We start from the raw sequence: 19,460 nt of genomic DNA on the forward strand, positions 1-19,460 counted from the left end.
CTGGGAACGAGAGGCGTGTCCCGTTCGCCGTCGATACCACCCAAAACGAGAACGAAACGAAAATATGTATGTACGTAAAAGCACGTAGAAGCGAACAAATCATCAAACAAAAAGAAATACAAAAATAAGCCAATTCAAGGTATCATTGCCGACAATCACTGCAATGCTTGAACAACGTAATATGTGTGCTCACGGGGCCCCGCTCCAACCTCCTCCAATTATTTTTTCCTCTTCTCGCGACCGGTTATCAGTTATCAGTTATCAGTTATTAGTTATCAGTTATCAGTGTAGTATACCGCCTCCGCGCCGTATTGATCGCATTTTTCACCGATTTTACCGCATAAACGAACCCACATCGCAGAGAAAAAGTATCGAGTACATATCGCCTAACACGACCCGTTTCGATTCTATGGTGGCCACCATAAATCCTCAGTGTGGATTCGAAAGCGTACAATGAGAAATGCGGGTCGCGCACACCTGCACGCCTTCGTCGCTTATCGCTTTCGAGTTTCAGTAAAGGAAAGTATAGGAGTTACCTATATGCAAGGGTTACCTCTTTATCAGGATAGCTCTCTGATAACGATTGCGAGTATTATAAGGTGAAGAGATAAAAAGCAGTAAGTCCAGAAAGGGTAGTTTGCATATTTTTCAGCTCGAAATCGACAGAAATCGACAGAAATCGACAGAAATCGGCAGAAATCGGCAGCGTTGATCAGCAGGATTATTAGAAGAAGGTAGAATGATTTTTCAAGCTTGTTTTAGAGTAGCTTTTAGATAGGTTGATTGAAAGTGAACGATTGGGGAAATTGAGACTGGTCGGGAGAGAGAGAGAGAGAGAGAGAGGTGCTCGTAAAGCGATACATCGACACTGAGGACGGCCGGTGACCGCATCTGTCGCTGGCCAACGACAGGAAACGATAAAAAGAGCAATGGATCAGCGGGGGTGCCGAGGAAAGATTCGATCGCGTAGCTCACACGAGAATACCATTCATCTGTACGAGAGGACTCTTTCTGTCGTCACCACCCCCGCCGTCGCTCGCTTTCACGCCCCAGTTACCCAGATTACGCAACGTTCGGACAGGGAAAATTAAAAAAAAAATCGTGGAACGATTTCGTTCTATTCCCTAACAAACACGAAACACGAAACACGAAACACGAAACACGAAACACGAAATATCTACGTTATCGCTGCATGATAGTTACTTTGCCATCTTTATGAAATACGTCTTACATTGTTTCAATCTCCTGTGAATGGATTTTTTTCAGCAACGAATCAAATCGAATTAGCGAAAGCGATCAAAGATTTGGTGGAAAACGCCGAACGCTGAATAAGCGATTTACATGAAAACGGCTCACGACTCGTGGTTATCGAGAACGGGGCCCACGTATTTAACTCACGGATATAGAGAGCAGAGGGTGTCGTCCGTTATCGTACCTCGTTGCCTACCTTCTTCTCCCATTGGAGAACGTACGGCACTGGGTGCTCACCGGGGAACTCTACGTGACAGTTGAAGACAACGCTCTCCCCCAGGATTGCCGTAATGTGCACCGCATCCTGGTGGCACAGACCTGAAACACACACCATTTCAAACTGTTAAGATCGATCGTTAATTAACTTGAAATTTATTTCAAGTTACAAAGTTACTGATAATGAAATGTGAGAATTAAAAATTCTCTTATACCGTCTATCGCGAATATACTTATACTTGCAGCTCGCTTCGAAGAAACTGACCCGAGCTCGTAAAACTTGCCAACTTGTGCACGTTGGGATGACGGGCTGACGCGACGCTATGCGACGCTACGCGACCCGACGGATACATATTTTGTAAAAGTCTCTGGCTGGCTTTTGAGGTGTCCTTAACTTTTCTCCCGAGTTACAGCCGTAGGCAAACTTTCTGATTTACCGAGGTAACTTTCGCTTCTGTATTTTTACCACCCTTCTCGTAAAGTCATTCGGGTATTACGTGAGCCAAAGCCGAAAAAAATCAGATAAATAAGATAACACGATACTTTCGGCGAGAGAACGAACCGACTAATCGTAAAATTCGAGGATCGTCTCTCTTAAATCTCTAACGTACGAATTGTCTATTCGTACCATTTCAGAGAAAGTTTCAACTTTTAACCGTTACTTACGTTGCACAGAATTTTAAACACTTACATAAATAAAAACCAAACGGGTTGAATCAGTTGAATCGATATTATAAAGGTTTTTGCAATTACTATATTTGTCACAGCCAGCATCGTGAAAATAATATATTGTAGAATCTGATGGACGCAAGTTTCCAGTCAAAGAACGGAAAAGTTTATGGAAAATCCACCGAAGCCCCAGAAAAATCGGTGTCGTAATGGGTTCCATTCGAATAATGGATATGACTTTGATACCTTTGAATTCCCTTTGAATCCCGTCGACTACGAATACAACACACTTTCCACATCTCTTTCTACCCGCAACAAAGGTTTCTGAAATAAATCTTTCGTCGAGGTGTCGCTCGTTTCGCATGACGGAATCTTTCACCGTTTGTAAGAAAAAACAAATAAAGACATCGATGATAATGGGAAACATTGATGAAATTTAATAACGTTAGGAATCGTTAACGTTAAGCTGGTAAAATGATTGATATCATCATCGTTTCTCGCAGCCATCGTTAAATTTTCAATTGGCCGCGAACATCTCGTTATCCTGAAAAACAGATTCGTGTGAACACTATACACGAATAATTGTAATTATTCATAGATTTTGATAGAGAAGATAATGCAGCTTTTTGCAGAACATCACCAATCTTCTCACAGCGCATTTCCAAGGAAAAAAGTTGGAAAAATCCAAGAAACGGCGTACGTGGCGAAGAGAGTAGCGCCGAAGGCGTTCGATGCGGGCGACCGTCCAAAAAAATGAAAGACTTTCCAAAAGGGCGTTCGCCACTGGCTGAAAATTGTCTCCGTCCAAGGAACAATGGGCGACCAGTCCATTGGTAAGCTTCCTTACCAACAATAGAAGGTTCTATTGTTCAAATCGCTCCTTTCAATAATTTCAAAATAATCACACTCGTACGCATATTTCAACAGTTTTGTAAAAAATAAAAAACATTATTGTTTAAAGAATGTGAGAAACTTTGTGACAATCGTTTGTTTTTCCGTGAATCGGTCTATCCGTTAGAAAGTAAAAGTTGAGAAGAAAATCAGGATGAAAAACGAGAGATAAGCGGAGCAAAGAAGGGGGAAAAAGAGAGCAGAGTCGAAAGCAACGGGTGGAACACGACGTTGCGTTGTCGTCGCGTCGAGTGAGGGAGCGCGACTTTGATCGCCACTCGAGCTTTCGTTCCATTGTAGCCGCCTATTGTTCGGATTATTGACAGATCGGCATGGTCTGTATACGTATCACACGTGGTAGTATTCACCAGAGAACCTATACATATGTACTCACGTATGACGAAACGTCTCTTCTTGGCTCGTGCGTTACCTGCCCGCGTCTCTGTCTATCGCATCCATTCGTTGCAGAAAGGATGCGCACGCTCGACCACTCTGTTACATCTGCTGGTAGAGATGAATCAGTGAAAACGGCCAGCGTGATCAGTCGTCAATGAAAAGGAGCAAAACTATATTCAAGCGAAACATATGAAAAGTTACGATGTTTCCTTCTTGTCTTTCGTTCCTCGCGACACGCGATAGGATATAATATAGACAAAAGGCTCGCTTGCAGGAGATTCCTGGTACATATTATTTCTCGACCACCACGTGCACAGGAAAGCAGATTCTGGTGGCAAACACGCAAGAAGATCTGCTCGTATTCTCTATGAAATTTTCAGTCAGCGGCCAACCGTGAAATTAAGCAGCCACTCGATCGGCTTCAGCTAAGTAAGCGTATGTATGTACAGACGAGATGACGGCCAACAAGCAATTAACCAGAGGCTAACTTTCACCCCGAGTAGAGATTTTAATTATTTAGCATAATTATGGTAATTCCTCGAGTAAATATGTATAGATTGTTTCGCAATAGAACGGAGGGAACCGTAATATACACATATGTATAGGTAAGTACCAAATCGAGGAGACAAGATTTTTCACTGGTCTCGATCGATCGATCGAGCATCGCGTCGTCGCGTCGCGTAGAACGGGCTTTAATGGAAGGGCAACGTACCCTCCAGGTACGGACAACGTAATTTGCAACTCGTTTCATCGCTTGCCATCTGGGCTGCTTCGAAGCCAGCTACGCGAGGAAGAAACCATAATCGTTCACCGCCAACACGCGCGGATGCCTCGTGTATACGTAATTTATGGCGATCGTTCCACCACGACGACGAGCCCTCTGCAATCTGCAGAGGAATTTAATCGCGACCGAATGCATTTCAGGATGCCATTTCTTAAGCCAGATACATATATGTTATGTTAGTTAAACTCATACGCTATCGTGTAAAGTGTAGAGGTTCGTGTCATAATATGTAAAGAGATATCTCAGGGTCAGTTGCTGGGAAAAATACACTTATCGTTATCTTACACGTATCGCAATTTACGAGTGCGACCAATTTACCAGACCAAAGGTTAGTCGGTAAAGTGATTGGAAGATAAATAGATGAGGAGTACCACCTATTAAAGAGGAAAAGTTGGAGATGATTATCTTTCGGTGCTGTGTCGTGCAACTGGCGATCACAATGGCCGTCTTTCGCTCCGTCTTTCGCTCCGTCTTTCGCTCCGTCTTTCCTCCACTTATCCAACTTTCTATATTAAACAACTTTTCCGCTAATTTTAGCTCGCTTTGCCCCGTCTTTCATCAACGCTGTCCTTTCTTCTCAATTTCACGATAATTTTCCTTCCTTTTACGAGAGCTCATAAACGGAAAAATTACGCGTAACTCGCTTACAAGAGAAATTACTATTTCCGAGTTAAAACGAGAATTTTATTTTAACCAAGTTTATGGAAATTTTTCAAATTACTTTGTATTATTGATCTTTCCATTTATAAGACACCATGTATACCTACGTCAATACTATGTACATCAATGTTATATCAAATGGAAGAAATTCGAAAATAAGGTCGTCGAAATGATAGGTACATATTTACATGTTTCTGCGAATTTCATTTCATTAAAAAGCATTAATTCGATTTACATTTGTTGCTACCTGCAATTTTTTCTTCCTACACGTGTTATTTAAATTGAAGAGTCACCGTATGGTACAAACATGGATCTAATTTAGTTTATAGAATATTTAGTAAATTCTGCTAGAAATGTATAGAAATCAATCCCTCATTGAAAATATGTATAAATAGTACCAGTTCGTAGCAATTTGTTAAAAAAATTATGCAACGATGGTATAAATAAAAGGTAAATTTAACGATGAAATAACGAGAAAATAAAAATGAAGCATTCTCGGAGAAACGTAAAAGGTAGAGAAGGGAAAAAGGTAAATGCTTGATTCGCATAGATTTTTTCCACTCTCATGCACGGATCATTAGAAAGAACCGACAGGCACGCGCTCAACAAGCACCTTGAGAGCATAAAAGCGGAGTTTTAATGAAATTGTTCTGGTTGATGAGACTAACGACGAGGTTCGTAAGGGTCGTATATTAAAAAGAGGGAACATCCTTTGAAACGAGCACGTATTGACGTCATTTTATTCATCCGTTCCTGTAAATTGGTTTAACTGCGTTGCAGCTTTTCCTACTTTGACGTAATAACAGTCGTAAATAAAAACTGGCAAGGTAAACGTTGCATTCGATTGGTCGGTTGTTTTTCGAACGTTAAATGATCCTGTAACGGTTTTTTTTATCCTTCTTCCTCATCCGTTCGAAAGAAAAGAAAAAAAAAAAATAGTTTCTACCATTTCCTACCACTCGAATCTGAATAAAAAAAGATGATATTGTTTCACTTTTCGTGACATTTAGGGACGTTTGTTTCAACAATAAGAAATAGAATATCTTTGAAATTTCGACTGGATAATTGTCCCGAAGGAGGAGATGAAAGGACCGTTTCTACAAGGAGGAGCTGTGTGAAGCAATTGCTTTAGGGTCTGTCTAACAGGATCCACAGGACTGTTGACGAAACACACGAGTGAAGTGCACGCGCGTAATTGTACAGTATGGTGCAGAGACACGTATTACCAATTGCAAGAGGTATCTTGACGGAAACTCTCCGTTCGATCTCAATCGACGTCATTACGCCTGTGCTGATCTACGCGCATCCCCAACCAGTCACGACAGACGCCACGCCACGCCACACTGAATCCAAGATCGATCGATCGGTCGATCGTACTCGAGAGACGATGGAAAGCTATTACCGTGACTCGGTAGACTTGTTCTGATTAGCGAGCTTCGCTAATTAATGTACAACCCGGGAGACCGGTAAACGGTAATGAAACAAACGCGTACTCGAGTACCGAGCGTAAAGAGAGTAGACTCTCTGTTACCGATTACCCGAATATGTACATAGCTGTGTTAAAGTTTTAAACGAGCAATGTAAAAATTTAATTATTCTAATGTACCTGGCGTGATGAAAAGCACGATACCGAGGAGCAGGGTCCTCGTCGCCACATCCGCGAGCCACCGGAAGTCCCTGCGAAACCATCGAAGCCGATGCCTATTCCTATTGCCTTCTTCGTCCTCCTCACCATCCGCGGCGAAAAATCTTCCAACGGAGAACCGCAGTTTTCCGTACAAAGAATCGATTACACCATTTTCATTGTTCAACGTACATCTCGCACCTTTCTTCTTTTCTTCATTCTCCTCGTTTTCGTGTCGTCTGTACGATCGAGAACTAGTACAGGTCGGTTGACCGGAAGCAAGCGTCGTTTCCAAGTCGACCCCACTAGAAACAACAAATTCATTCAGATGTTTAGTTTAAACGATTTCTTTCTCGAGTACCTTCATAAGAGAATTGACGAATTTCGAGGAAGATGTAAGATTACCTACCTCTCTCCCTCCTGGGCAGACAAGCTTCTTTCAGCTGCACGGCAGCCATCGTGTCTTATGGAAGGAAGACCCTGGGGAAAAGTGCTTCCTGAACACCGGGACTCGAGCCTTCGCCGGAGGTCCGTGGCTTGTAGCCCTCCTCCGCCCCCCATACCCCCGCTCCCATAGTACCTGTACATCATAAACGACCATGTAAGCTAGTTTAGATACTTTCAACAATCGAATGGAAGGTCCAGTGTAAATAATAGAAAAGGACAGGGGGCAACCTTTGTAGAAGAAAAGAAATCATTCTACTTTTATATGTAGGTACATACACGTATGCCTTTTTATACTCGGGAGAACACGATCAACAGAATTTTATAGCTTCGTTTCAATCCAGTATTTTACGATTCTCTTCCCCTGAGAAGAAGCTTTAATCACAAGACACGTTCACCTATACCAGCAATATATGTACCAGCAATATATCAGCAATATAATACCAGCAAAATGGAAAACATTATTCGCATTTCAATTAAACCAAACGATAAATTAAATACCATCCCCTCTAATCGTCTGTTCAATATAATTGTACGTATAATTATACGTTTTCCGCGGTCCGTAATCAGTGCAGCTGATAAATACCACGGGGTGAGAGAGATTCTCCCTCTTTCTCACTCTCTTTGGTTATCGGATCGCGGTATTTTCAATTTGCATCTGGGAGCGAGCTACTTAATCCCAGATCGCGTAATACGAGCCACGATAACCGTATGTCTCGACCAGCTTTTTCCTCCCTCGTTTATCCAGCGATATCGTCACGAAAGCGGCATAACACCGCGAGATAATGCCTTAATAGATCCACCAACGCGACCGGCGACCGGCGACCGGCGACCGGCGACCGTCTAATTCTCTATCCGCGATTCTTATCGTCACTCGATTACTCCACCGACACGAATAAGTCTGATAAGAGTTCGATTATTCTACTTAAACGCCTACCGCATATCCGGAACGAGCTTCCTCCGTTTCGTTCTCCACGTTTCGACGAGAACACGAAAATTACCCTGCCTCCGAATACTTTGTCGAATACCGACACGATCGATAGATCAATACGAAATTCACGCTGCTTTCTACTTCCTTCAATCAATTCCGATTTATCTATTCTTTTGTAACTGTTTAATTACATTAAATTGTTCGCGCTAATCATTGATGACCACAGGTACAATCAACAACGTAAACATACAAGTAAATAAGTAAACATTACCCCTGCCGTTCCGCCACCACTACCGCTGCCCGGATCGACCGCTCCCGACACTGATTTTCACCAGTTTCGCCACTTCTTCAACAACAGCTACCTCACAATCAGTTAGCCTCCACAACGTGTCGCTATCATCACCTGGAAAAAACAAAAAAAAAACAAAAAAAAACATGTGATTCGTTAGGATCGAACGTAGGAACTTGAATGGAATAAAAAATAAATAATAAAACGCGGAACGTTCTCTTTCCCCAAGCGATTCCCTCTACTATTCATTCTCTGTCCTTTCTCGTATAGACTTGCATCGTGATTATCGAGCACGGCTTTCACTTCTTCTTTCGGGAGTGGATAGTTGAAATTCCGCGCAGACGAGACGTGAATCGAATCGATTAAATTCGAAATGGGCTCGCTTGCTGGAAAGATGACACGCTGCGTTGCGTTGTCCAGAATTTTCAAGAGATAGATAATAATCGAGGTGCCATCTCGTTAAAAAGAAATTAATATACGATTATAGCGGGCTTTCGAAAATTTACCTAGCATCGCCGCTCTTGTTTCGTATAATTACAGGGATTAATCTAATCCCTGTCTCGTTATCATCGATTATTATATTTTAAACTCGTGAACTGTATCAAAATTCGATGATCAAAGAGCAGAGGCTAATATCTGAACGTTCGAAACACTTATTATAATTGAACAATTGAAAGCATATTTGAATTCAAGCTGAAAATGAAGTGTAAATCTTTGAAATAATTCACTTGCAAGTATGTACTTGCAGTATTTTCAGTATTTTCAGTATTTACAGAATGTCAACCGTTAAACCTATATGGTAGCATAATTGAGGATGTTGGAGGTAGGAGTAGGGCTAACTGGAATAGCCGTCAGCACCTTTTGACGAAGAGGGATCACGGGATGATCGGGAGGAGGAGAGAAGGGTTGCACGGTGCTAATAGAAGACTGAGTGAGAGAGGTGGGAAGTGGTAGAGTAGAGGGTAGGAATCGTTTGGGGAAGGGGCTTGAACAATGGCACATGTCACCCCGCTCCGTGCAGTTTCACCCCACCGAACGAGCCACGACACCACCTGTCATAACTCGTCTTCGTGTTCCACGGTTATTAGCGCTGAGCCGGTGGGATTGACCAATATCTCCTACCCCTGTAATCCCTTGCTCCTTTCATCTCCGACTGATCGTCACAGCGACGCGAGGCGACGCGAGGCGACGCACGCAACCGAATGAATCGAACGTTGATGGGGGAGAAACGGTGATCGTGGCCAAATGAAATCTCCTAGATTTATATGGCACGATATCTTGATAGCGTGCTGCGATTTTTCCGTGAATTTCCTCAATCTTTAAAAGGGCTTTAAAAGAACGTTGCTCGAAGCGTTTCGCAATTCAACTACGATTGTTATTTTGCTTATAAAATTAGTTGCAAAGTCAGTCCAGGTTTACAGTAGCACGTCTGACTTGATGTTGGCTAAACCGTTGACTCTTACTACTTAAAAATACAAGATCCTCGATATTACTGTGAATGTGATTGATATCGCACCGCTGATACCACCAGTCGAGTTTAACAAACCATCGTTTTACGAAAACCATAAATTATCAGGCTTCGTTAAAGTAACAATTAAAAGAGATCGTTGAAGAATTGACGAAACTGCACGAACTGAACGGCACCCACTTGTGTGAAGCGTTTTTTCGCGTGACGCAACCACTTATCCCTGATCTGCCTATTCGTCGACCCTCTCTAACAAAACGAAACGAAACGAAACGAAACGAAACGAAACGAAACGAAACGAAACGAATCGAAACGAACTAATTGGTCCGTGTCGACGATTCCCACGTGACGCTACTTGTTACCCACGATCTGTGACGTAATCGGCGGAAAAAATTATTCTCGTCTTTCACGTTATTTTTCTGTTGCATCAACCGCTTAGGTATTATCGACAATCGACAGTATTTCCGTGTACACTTTGGTTGTGAATAATAATATCAATTTAAATCATCTACCTAATAAAAATAAAAATAAAAATAAAAATAAAAATAAAAATAAAAATAAAAATAAAAATCACTTCACGGCTAGATTTTCGATGAATTTAACGAACCGATGAAAATGTAAAATTCGATACCGTGAATGAAAACGCGGTTCGCTACCATTATTATTATCAGCAGAGTCGAGGAAAGAGTAGAGCGGATTCGCTCGTTTACGCTAAAGGTAGAAAACGCGGGCAAATATCGTCGATCTCGGAACAGGTCCACTCGAAAAAGGGTGAATCGGAGTGCGTTCACTGTTCACGGATAATTTGATCGACGAGCTAGCAGCAACACGCGCAGCTGCTCCATTCGACTCGTCTCGACCGGACTGGACTCGATTCGATTTTCAACCGCGCCGCGGTGGTCTAAAGCTGATTTAATCAATTGTGAAAATTCGGCTGTGCTTTTTGTGTTCCTGTATCGCGCAACGAGTGGCGATTGCTATTCAACATCAAAATTGCACGCGCCTCTGTGTACAACGTTCCCTCCATAATATCGATCCAATTACGCTTCATTCGTTACGATTCGACACGAACATCAAATTTCCACGGTGAAACGATCTCGAGCTTTTTCAACCTTTTAATTCGGTCATTTCTCGATGTTTAATCTGGCACAGAAAAGTTTGCGTTTAAAGATTTAAATCCTTGTTTGCTCTCCAGATAGGTTTACAAGAAATAGAAGAAAAAAAGAGAACAAGAATTTTTTTCTCTTTTTTTCAAATTGAAAAATATGCAAATCTAAGTTGCAACCGTGTTTCAAGTTTGCTTCGAAACTGGTAAAGCAAAGTTTCAATCACGCTTTCTACAAATTGGAAAATATGTAAAAAGATACATATCCTGGCTACACTGATCGTGAATGCACAGAGAACCTTCTACGATCATTTCAAAGCACAACACTCATCCTTCGGATACATAAGGGTTCTGTTAACACCAGCAATAATTTCTTAACGATCCTCGTAAACTGTACGATAGTCGAGGCTAGGCGGTTTGAAAATACCGTAATACCGTGTGTCACTCGGTACTAGGCACCTTCCTGGGGGTTGATTGTAAGCGCGGATCTCGTTGCGAATGTATGTCCGCATCAACGCGACCCAAAGCCCTTTCAGCGCATAACGTGGCCTGCTAGCTATCCGTCACGAAATCCGTTCGCGTGTCCTTGCGCCACGATGATGAGCCCGTTAATTATTACCGTCAAGGTTCTCGGTAAACTGCAATAGAATGAGAGCCCCCGTTGGCAATAGAATGATGCGTCCTAAAAGGGAACGAAACCGAGGTCACTCGATGACGTTTGACCAACATCGTTTGAGCAACCTGCTGCTGAAAAGGATCGTCGAATGGAAAACCCTGTGCAACCAACAATCTTTCTCCTCGAGAAGAACCTCGTTTCGGAGGATCTTTCTTCTCCGTTAATTGCCAACTTTCGTCCGCTCGTGACCTCGTGGACCTCGTGGACCTCGTGAACGTAGTATGTACAGCAGTAGTGGTATTATTATAATTAACGAAGTAGTACTACTCGTGCCGATGAGATTGTTTAAATTAAACGACGTCGAGGACTTGCTCGATTCGACTCTCTCACCCCATACATACATACATACAGGTAGGTCGTTACGGGATTATGGAACAGGAATATTTTGATATTCCACGAGAGAGTGCTTCTGGTGTGGATGCAAACGTTTTATTGGGAAATTTTGGATACTCAAATTTATGCGTTTACGGTATAACGTTGTTTGGGTTTAATCTGATTTAAAAACTGTTCTTTATTAACCCGTTGACGTATGATTTTATGTTTTATGCTTATGAGAATCAGGAAAATTCTCGGCTCGATGCAGAAATATTATCGATAAAATAATTACGAGTAGGTATATTTGGGAGATTCATTAATTGGGAGGTGTTAAAAAAACGTGTATGTAATCCAGTTTCGAAGCGTTTACCAACCACCAGGTGTCTGTCAACTGTCAACTACAAAGATGTTGAAGTCGTAAGAGAAGGGATAACGAATGATAATCGTGCATGGTCGTTAGAGTTGTCGTGAATATCGTACGTAATATCGTACATACTACATAACATATGTACCTATAACGGAGGAAGAAAGGTGGATGGATAGAAGGGGCGTGTACAGGTAGACTCGCCTAGAGTAACGAAGGAAGGAGCTAGGAGGGCGGACTGAACGAGAAGGGAGAGATATGTATAAAGGTGGAAGAGGATTCGGTGATGGACAGTGGGTGATACGGTTCGAATGGATTTTAAAGCGGATGGTGTTTAAGGTGCAGTGCCCCGAGGGAAATCTCGGAAGATTGACTCTAGGATAGCGAAGAAGGGAGACCCTTGGAGATACTGTACGCAACACTGAGGAACGATTGTCGATCAAAGGGTTTTAACGATTTCGTACTTTACACGAGCGGTTTCACGAGCGGACACGAGGAGGCTGGAAATAAAAGAGAAGAACACATTGGTTCGTTGTGATTCTATTCATTTTAATTATTAACGTTACGAGCAAATGTTATTCCGATTAATTCTAGTATTTTCGAATCGGTATACACATAATGTATGAAAGCGAAGCAAAGCGACGCGACGTTAGTACAGCGCAGCGTTACAATATAGATTCAATGAGAATGTAATTTGTCGAGGGCCACTCGAGGATTAGTCCAGAACCAACGGTACAGAAGCAGCGGTGCGGTGATTCGACTTACCGAATCAACAAGACGGAACATTCTATGCAAATTTCTATTCCCCTAGCTGAAAGTGACGTAGACGCGGCGTATTTAATTCGATTGCATTTAATGGACGAGTTACATTTGTCACGTGAAACGTGCCTTTGACTAATAATTCTGCTTATAGGAGGTTAAGGTAATATCGTTTTAGCAGAACGATTGGTTCTCGATCAACCGGGTAAATGCAGAGATATCGCATACCTACCCTGTTCAAAGGCAATTTCAAAGGAGAATTACGAGTGGCAGCATAGGACAAAAGTGGCACATTGCACGCGATCAGCTCGCATTTCGTTGCTAGATTGCCGCCACCGGATTGCCGTGTCGCGGAGAAAGATCGCTTCTTAGCCTCACGATTCTCCGCTCGATAGCGACACGAAAGTAAAAACCTTTCTTTTTAGCCAACTAGCTATTCTTGAAGAATAAAAAAGATGCAAAGAGAAAGAAGAAATTTAGAGGATATTTTTCGAACTGATATTGTCACGAGACAATATTCGATATTTCTATCTTTTTCTCAATCTATTCTTGCCTCTAACCTAGGCGAGAAACTGAAATTTAATTAAAGTTGAGACAAGTCGCACGCGCGTAGACTCGTCGCGATACATTTATGGAAAGGTTCCGACGATATTTGCGGTCGACCATTGGAGCGTAAACCTCAAAGCATTTAGTAGCGCAGCGCGAACGACCGCGAGCGAGCGCCGCAAAACGCGTGGCCGCGTCGCGTCGCACCAGCTGCGACCTCGCCGACCGCAACGGTGCTAGCAGAATACCGAGTACATACTATCATCCATGAAACGATACCAGCGAAAGCACGAACCTACCGAAATAACTGAAACTTTTGCGGCTAAACGAGCATTTCAAACATTCTTCGCAACTTCTTCTTTCTTCCTCTTCCTCCCCTTCCTCCCCTTCCTGATAGAAATTTACACCAACTGCGTCGTTATCTACGATAGTAGACGATAGATTGAAAACATTAAACAAAGTATCAAGGATAACGAGACTAGCGCATTCTATGAGCAGAAGAGAGAAGAGAAAATCTCTTCTCCAGCATAGATATCTTTTCGGGCTTTACGGTTTTACCTCCGAGAGTCTGGCTTATATTCGGTCCACGGTGTAATAACGTTAAAGCTCCCCTTATACTCGCCACGCGGGAATTCAGACTGTTCAGCCGTTATGAAAGATCGTAAAGCTTTTCCAGCCCGTGAAACGGCAAGAAACAACCAAGTATACTTTAATTTCTTCTTCCACGACTGAACGCAACCAACCAGTCGGCAAGGAAATTTTACTCCGTGAAAACCTCTTACTTCTCCCGCCCCGCGCCGTGTATAGAGAATGTGGAACAAATCTAAACTTGTCTCACCAATCGTGTAAGCTCGTTCCTGCAAGCTCGTTCATTTATTCATTCGTTGCACTAGCCAACCAAAGCGACGCGACGCGACGCGACGACTCTCCCGATCGATTCTACAATTTGTCTTTTCCTTGTTCAAATAGAATTCAACGATGAAATATTTCTTCTGTATGTACCAGTACTCGCGATCAAAGTTTAAACAGTTGTTGAAAGGAAGGACTACGTGGAATTCTTCGACGTAGTTGTACATATTTGGTAGAACTAATCGAATGTCTGTCTGTGGAATCGCAAAGGTAACCAAGAACCGACTGTGATCCGCTGACCGAGTAGAAGAGGGCCGATATTGGTTTCTCGCGCGCGAAGAAATACGACAGGAAAAGTAAATTCTCCCGACGCGATGGCAATTTCCCTTTCGGCTACTATACGGCTATGGTTATTGCTCGTCGCCTCCGAGAAGTCGTTCGGTCGTCGACAGCACACAACGAAAGTGAGACGAGACGAGACGAGACGAGACGAGACGAGACGAGACAAGAGAGATGGTTAAGTGCACTTCCCTATGGCACGTTCGATTCAATTGCAGCTGCGGGCTGCTGACCGACTCAATAGAAACCTCTCACCCTCCTTCCTTTTCTCTTTCTCTCAGTTTTTCTCGCTTTTCTCGCTTTTCTCGCTTTTCTCGATCTTCTTCCATCGAAACGAAGCGGATGTCTCGTTCCTTTTCGTCTTCTCGTTGCCCCGTTTTGCGGCTTGCCGAGTAGAAAAGAAAACCTCGACTTGGCTGAAACTCCCAGTTGAAAATCTTCTCATTCGTCATTCTTTGCGGCTCTTCCGTTTTCTTCAGCACCTCTTTCGATGCTTCCAAGGAACAGCGCGAAAACTGCAACTCGTTTAAAATCAACGGCCTTGATGAATCTATTATACGTATTACATAATATACCTAATACTGCAAAATGGAGATGCAGAGAAACGAATTGCATATTCGTCCTATTTCAATGAAATAGTTTGTTGCAATGCCATTTGCCATTTTCTATCGGCATAGTTCAATTTTATGAACAAAGTTATTTTATCTATACATTCGTCTGTTAACAAACGTGCCGAGTCGTACTATATACGATCGAAATATACGTTCACGGGTGGAGAGAAGATGGATCGAAAGGAAGGAAGGAAGGAAGGAGAGAGCACGGTTGGAGGAGATATGTGGCAGGAGGAGGAACGTTAATTAAGCACGAAATTACGACAAACTCGCTCGTGCTACTTTATTTGCCCCGCAATTTAAGCGCATTGTTAAAGGGGGCATTAATAGCGACGGATAATTAACTCTTTGGATTATGGCATCGTCCTCGACGATTTCAATAAATATTCGCCTTGTATTCGGCACGGTACCGGTGAAAGACTGGCATAGAGAAAATGAAAAATTTCCAAGTCATGTTTCATTTGCGCTACTAATCTCTGCTACTAATTATAGGTTGAGCGATTGGCGTTGCACTTTGAATTGTATGATTTTAAGATGACGCATCTGGGTACACGTGAAATGTGATGCAGCGAGTAAAAAGAAAGTTCGAAAGTCATAAATTGTCGTCTGATCGCATAACAGATTTCAGGTATCAGCGACAAGGTATGTATCCAGCTGGGTTCGGTGGCGGACACGCGCATCTCGAATCCGCTTTACCTAACTAGGTTTTAACGTCGCGCGCCGTTAAGAGGATTGCTCTGTTCTTAAGCGAAACGAGTCCGCTAGATGGATACGCAACAATTCTATCCAAAGCGACAGAAATAGTAAGTAGTAAGGATTAACAACCTTACTATTTCAGATTGAAAGATAAAAAAAACATTTGACGAGAGCACCGATCGTTCCCAACCTCTCGTCGCTTTCGAAACCGCTGACGTATCGAAACCATCAACTCGCGATAACTCGTTAAGACACACACACACACACACACACACACACACACACACGTAGCAGGTGGTAACAAGCGTATACCACCGAACAAGCAAAGTCGTGCTTAAGCGGTGTCTACGAGCTGCCTAAAGCACGTGGTACAAACTTGCACCAACTTTCGAGCTAGTCCGCTTGCATAATACGGCAACTCTTTCAGCTAAAGAGAAAAAGAGAGAAAAGAAAGTGGAAAATGACGTTATCGAGCTAAAGAGACGATACGGAAGGGATAAGCTAGGCGCGACGCGATAGGGGTGTGTCGGAAGTTACGTCGGATACGCGGACGCGTTTAAATTTCGTTTAAAGGCTCGTTAAGGCTGTATTAGATGTCTACTTTTGAATAATACCCTCAACAAGAATATTCTCGTTAAAATGTCTGATATCTCTTTTCTGTAGAACGAAATGAACAAATCGATCAGAATAGATTACAAATGAATAAAAAGAAATTTATAATGATGTTACAAAAGTAAAGGTGAAATCTCCAGTATATGTTACTCGCATTAAAGGAAAAAAATTAAACGTAACGAAACGAAACGAAACGAAACGAAACGAAAGAGCGATTGTTTCGTGAGAAGAGCAATCGCGTCGTTAGTCGTGACAAAATAAAATTCCACGTAGACGACAGGAAAATATATAGGGGCCATGGGAAAAATCAGCGTGGGCTATTCGTCAGGGTATTAAAAGGTTCGTAAAAGGGTAGAAAAGAGAAATTGGTCGGACGATGCGATGGTCTAGCCTAGTCAACGGTGATGAACAACCGCTACTAGAATTTCAACGTTTCCGACTTTGCTTACAATGGACATTATCCAATCGATACAGGTATCGATTTTAGCGGAATTTTCATACGATATAAAATTGGGAACAATATTCCAATGAGAAAATACACGTATAATAATATCGTAGGTATGTACTAATCCCATTTTCTCGATGATAATCTTGCAAGCTTTTTTCATTCACACGCCAGAAAGAAATCTGACGCGATTGAACGATACAGGTTAACGAAAAGTTCGTTAGAGACGAGGGGTTTGCCATGAAAGCAGACTGACCGGGTTTAATTACGTTTCGCGTAGAAACACGGTTAACTGGACGACCAGGTCGGGTTTAATTACAACGTTTCGCGGCTCTAAAGCGTAAAGGCAACAGATGCCGGTCGCCAATCGCCGCGAGGCGGCTACGACACTGTAATCGAAGCTTCTATGAAAATCGATTTTCTATTATGTATAAAGCGACGCGTTCTCGCGCTACATTAGCCCGCATAAATCTACGCGATACATACATACATGCTTTTTTCTTCGAGATTTCAACAAAAGCGTTTTGAAAAACGAGTGTGAAACTTTTCATTTCTAGTCTTGAGAAAGATCTAGAAAATGTACAATAAAATTAATCGGTTATTTAAAAAAGAAGATTTCTTTGAAACAACCTGTAGACTATATGTATATGTACATACATCGAAAGGAATTTCTCTCGTCCGATTTGCAATTACCGCTGGTGTCCCTTTAATTGAGGAGGCCCCAATAGTGGAAATTATAAAATATTGCTCGACGTAAACGCGGCGTCATTATCGGCCAACCAGCCTTTGTATCTCTTTCTCTTCTGATTAAAATCAGAACGGTTAATTAACGAATGACCTGTGCAGGAAAAACGTAAGTGTGTCCGTTTCCGTTCACCATCAACCGACACCATTCCGTCACGGCCTTCCAATATTTTCCCGAAATCGACAGAATTTCAGGTTTTCTGACGAACAGAGCAGAGCAGAGCAGAGCAGAGCAACTGTAGCAGACAGCTACGAAAGCAATTACATTCCGTTCGACCAGGAACAATGTTCACTGTATTGAAACTTTAGCGAATTTATATTATGTAGTACATATGTATGTAGTTGTCGTCGTAAACGGTCGAAATTTTTCAAACAAGTCAATCTTTTATTTTCGTACACACAATCTATAATCTATACGGTCGATTAGCAAGATTTTAGCAGGGGTATTTAGATATTAATATCAAAGCTCGAGGTTGCATGCCAGTGCACGAAGATCGAAACGGCACGTTAGCCGAGGGCCGAAGAAAGACCTTCAACTTTCGACCTACGAAACTAACGAGAAAAACGACGCATCGCGTGCTCGACGAATCAGCACGATCTCGCGGTAGAGTTTCGATCGCGGTCTTGCGTCGGCACTCGAAGGACAGATGTTGTCACAGCTACCAAATATATCAAAGATCAGCTAAAAAAAAGGGCATCGAATAAATTAGCCGTTACGTGACGAGGCCATCAACGAGGACTGTGTTTAATATTAAACGCTAGGATACGTTAAGCAATTTCATCCGTTCAGACACATGGTCACGAAGAAAGTGAATGTAGATTTCGTTTTCGTTTTCGTTTTCGTTTTCCTCTTCTTTCAGAACGGAAGCAGGAAATTGAACGACCATCTGCTCGATTCTCTCGCGTTGAATCGCGAGATTAGCGGATTAATAACGATGGAAATATCGTCGTCGTCGACGAATCGCGTAGAACAGTGGAAGAGAAATGAGAGAGCGGGTACAGAGCAGATTTCATGATTTACCGATTAATTTCCTTCTGCAGACTGTGTATTACTTGATGCTGCTACTCTATAAAAGGCAGTCGACAACAATAAGACTGAAACTATGCCAGAAGAGCGATTAAATTTCTCTTAAAATCATCGTTAACGGACATTGCGTCTAGTCTGTTCGGGCACTACTCGTCGATACGGTGAATCAATAATTGGTAAATGAAGCTCGATGAAAACACGCTTTTTCTTCCTCTACTTTCGATCCAGTCTGACAATAGCTATGGCAGTACAATGAAGACGCGGTGCACTTTTTTCTTCATTCGAAAGAGTGTATCGTGTCAAGAGCAACTGACCCTTTTCATACGGCACTGTTCAATTAATCCTGGGATAGCGAATAGCGCGATCGTCAAACGTGATCCAGCGGTGAATATTTTTTTTTCTCTATATTCCTAAGTAAATTCTTTTATACATATTTATTTAATTTGCCCGGTAAGTGATGAAAAGCAGATCACAAGTCACGTAAATCTACTCCATTACATATTTTAATTTATTCAATTTCCTCTATTACGTTTACCTCATTTTATCCCGCACAATTTCTACCCCTTGACGAATGACGAACATTTGGTGGTGGTGGTGTTGATGGTGGTTGATTACAGTCAATCTCAATAGAGAAAAAAGATTAAAAGAAAACCCTCGTCCAGCTTTGAAAATAAGAAAAAAAATGCCTTCACAAAACGCTTGTAAGCGCTACACTACTAGCAACAATGCATTTTTCTCATCGCCTTCGTTCA

The 19,460-nt window shown here is 42.2% G+C and overlaps 1 protein-coding gene across 10 annotated transcripts in view; it reads right to left on the bottom strand.

Moving 5' to 3' along the window:
• The window catches only part of LOC114876095 (protein turtle), a 134,877-nt gene that overhangs the window by 33,356 nt on the left and 82,061 nt on the right, over window positions 1–19,460 (bottom strand). For 8 of the 10 annotated variants that reach the window (XM_046285169.1, XM_046285168.1, XM_046285170.1 and 5 more), the window contains 4 exons: window positions 8,138–8,269; window positions 6,901–7,071; window positions 6,474–6,796; window positions 1,436–1,569 (listed from right to left, as the gene is read on the bottom strand). In XM_046285169.1, the coding sequence (XP_046141125.1) occupies window positions 1,436–1,569; window positions 6,474–6,796; window positions 6,901–7,052 (609 nt within the window). In that variant the 5' untranslated portion in view covers window positions 7,053–7,071; window positions 8,138–8,269. The remainder of the gene's footprint in view (window positions 1–1,435; window positions 1,570–6,473; window positions 6,797–6,900; window positions 7,072–8,137; window positions 8,270–19,460) is intronic. The other 2 variants (XM_046285173.1, XM_046285172.1) reach the window with 1 other exon arrangement.

Source organism: Osmia bicornis, chromosome 3, assembly GCF_907164935.1.
Source record: "Osmia bicornis bicornis chromosome 3, iOsmBic2.1, whole genome shotgun sequence".
NCBI lineage: Eukaryota > Metazoa > Arthropoda > Insecta > Hymenoptera > Megachilidae > Osmia > Osmia bicornis.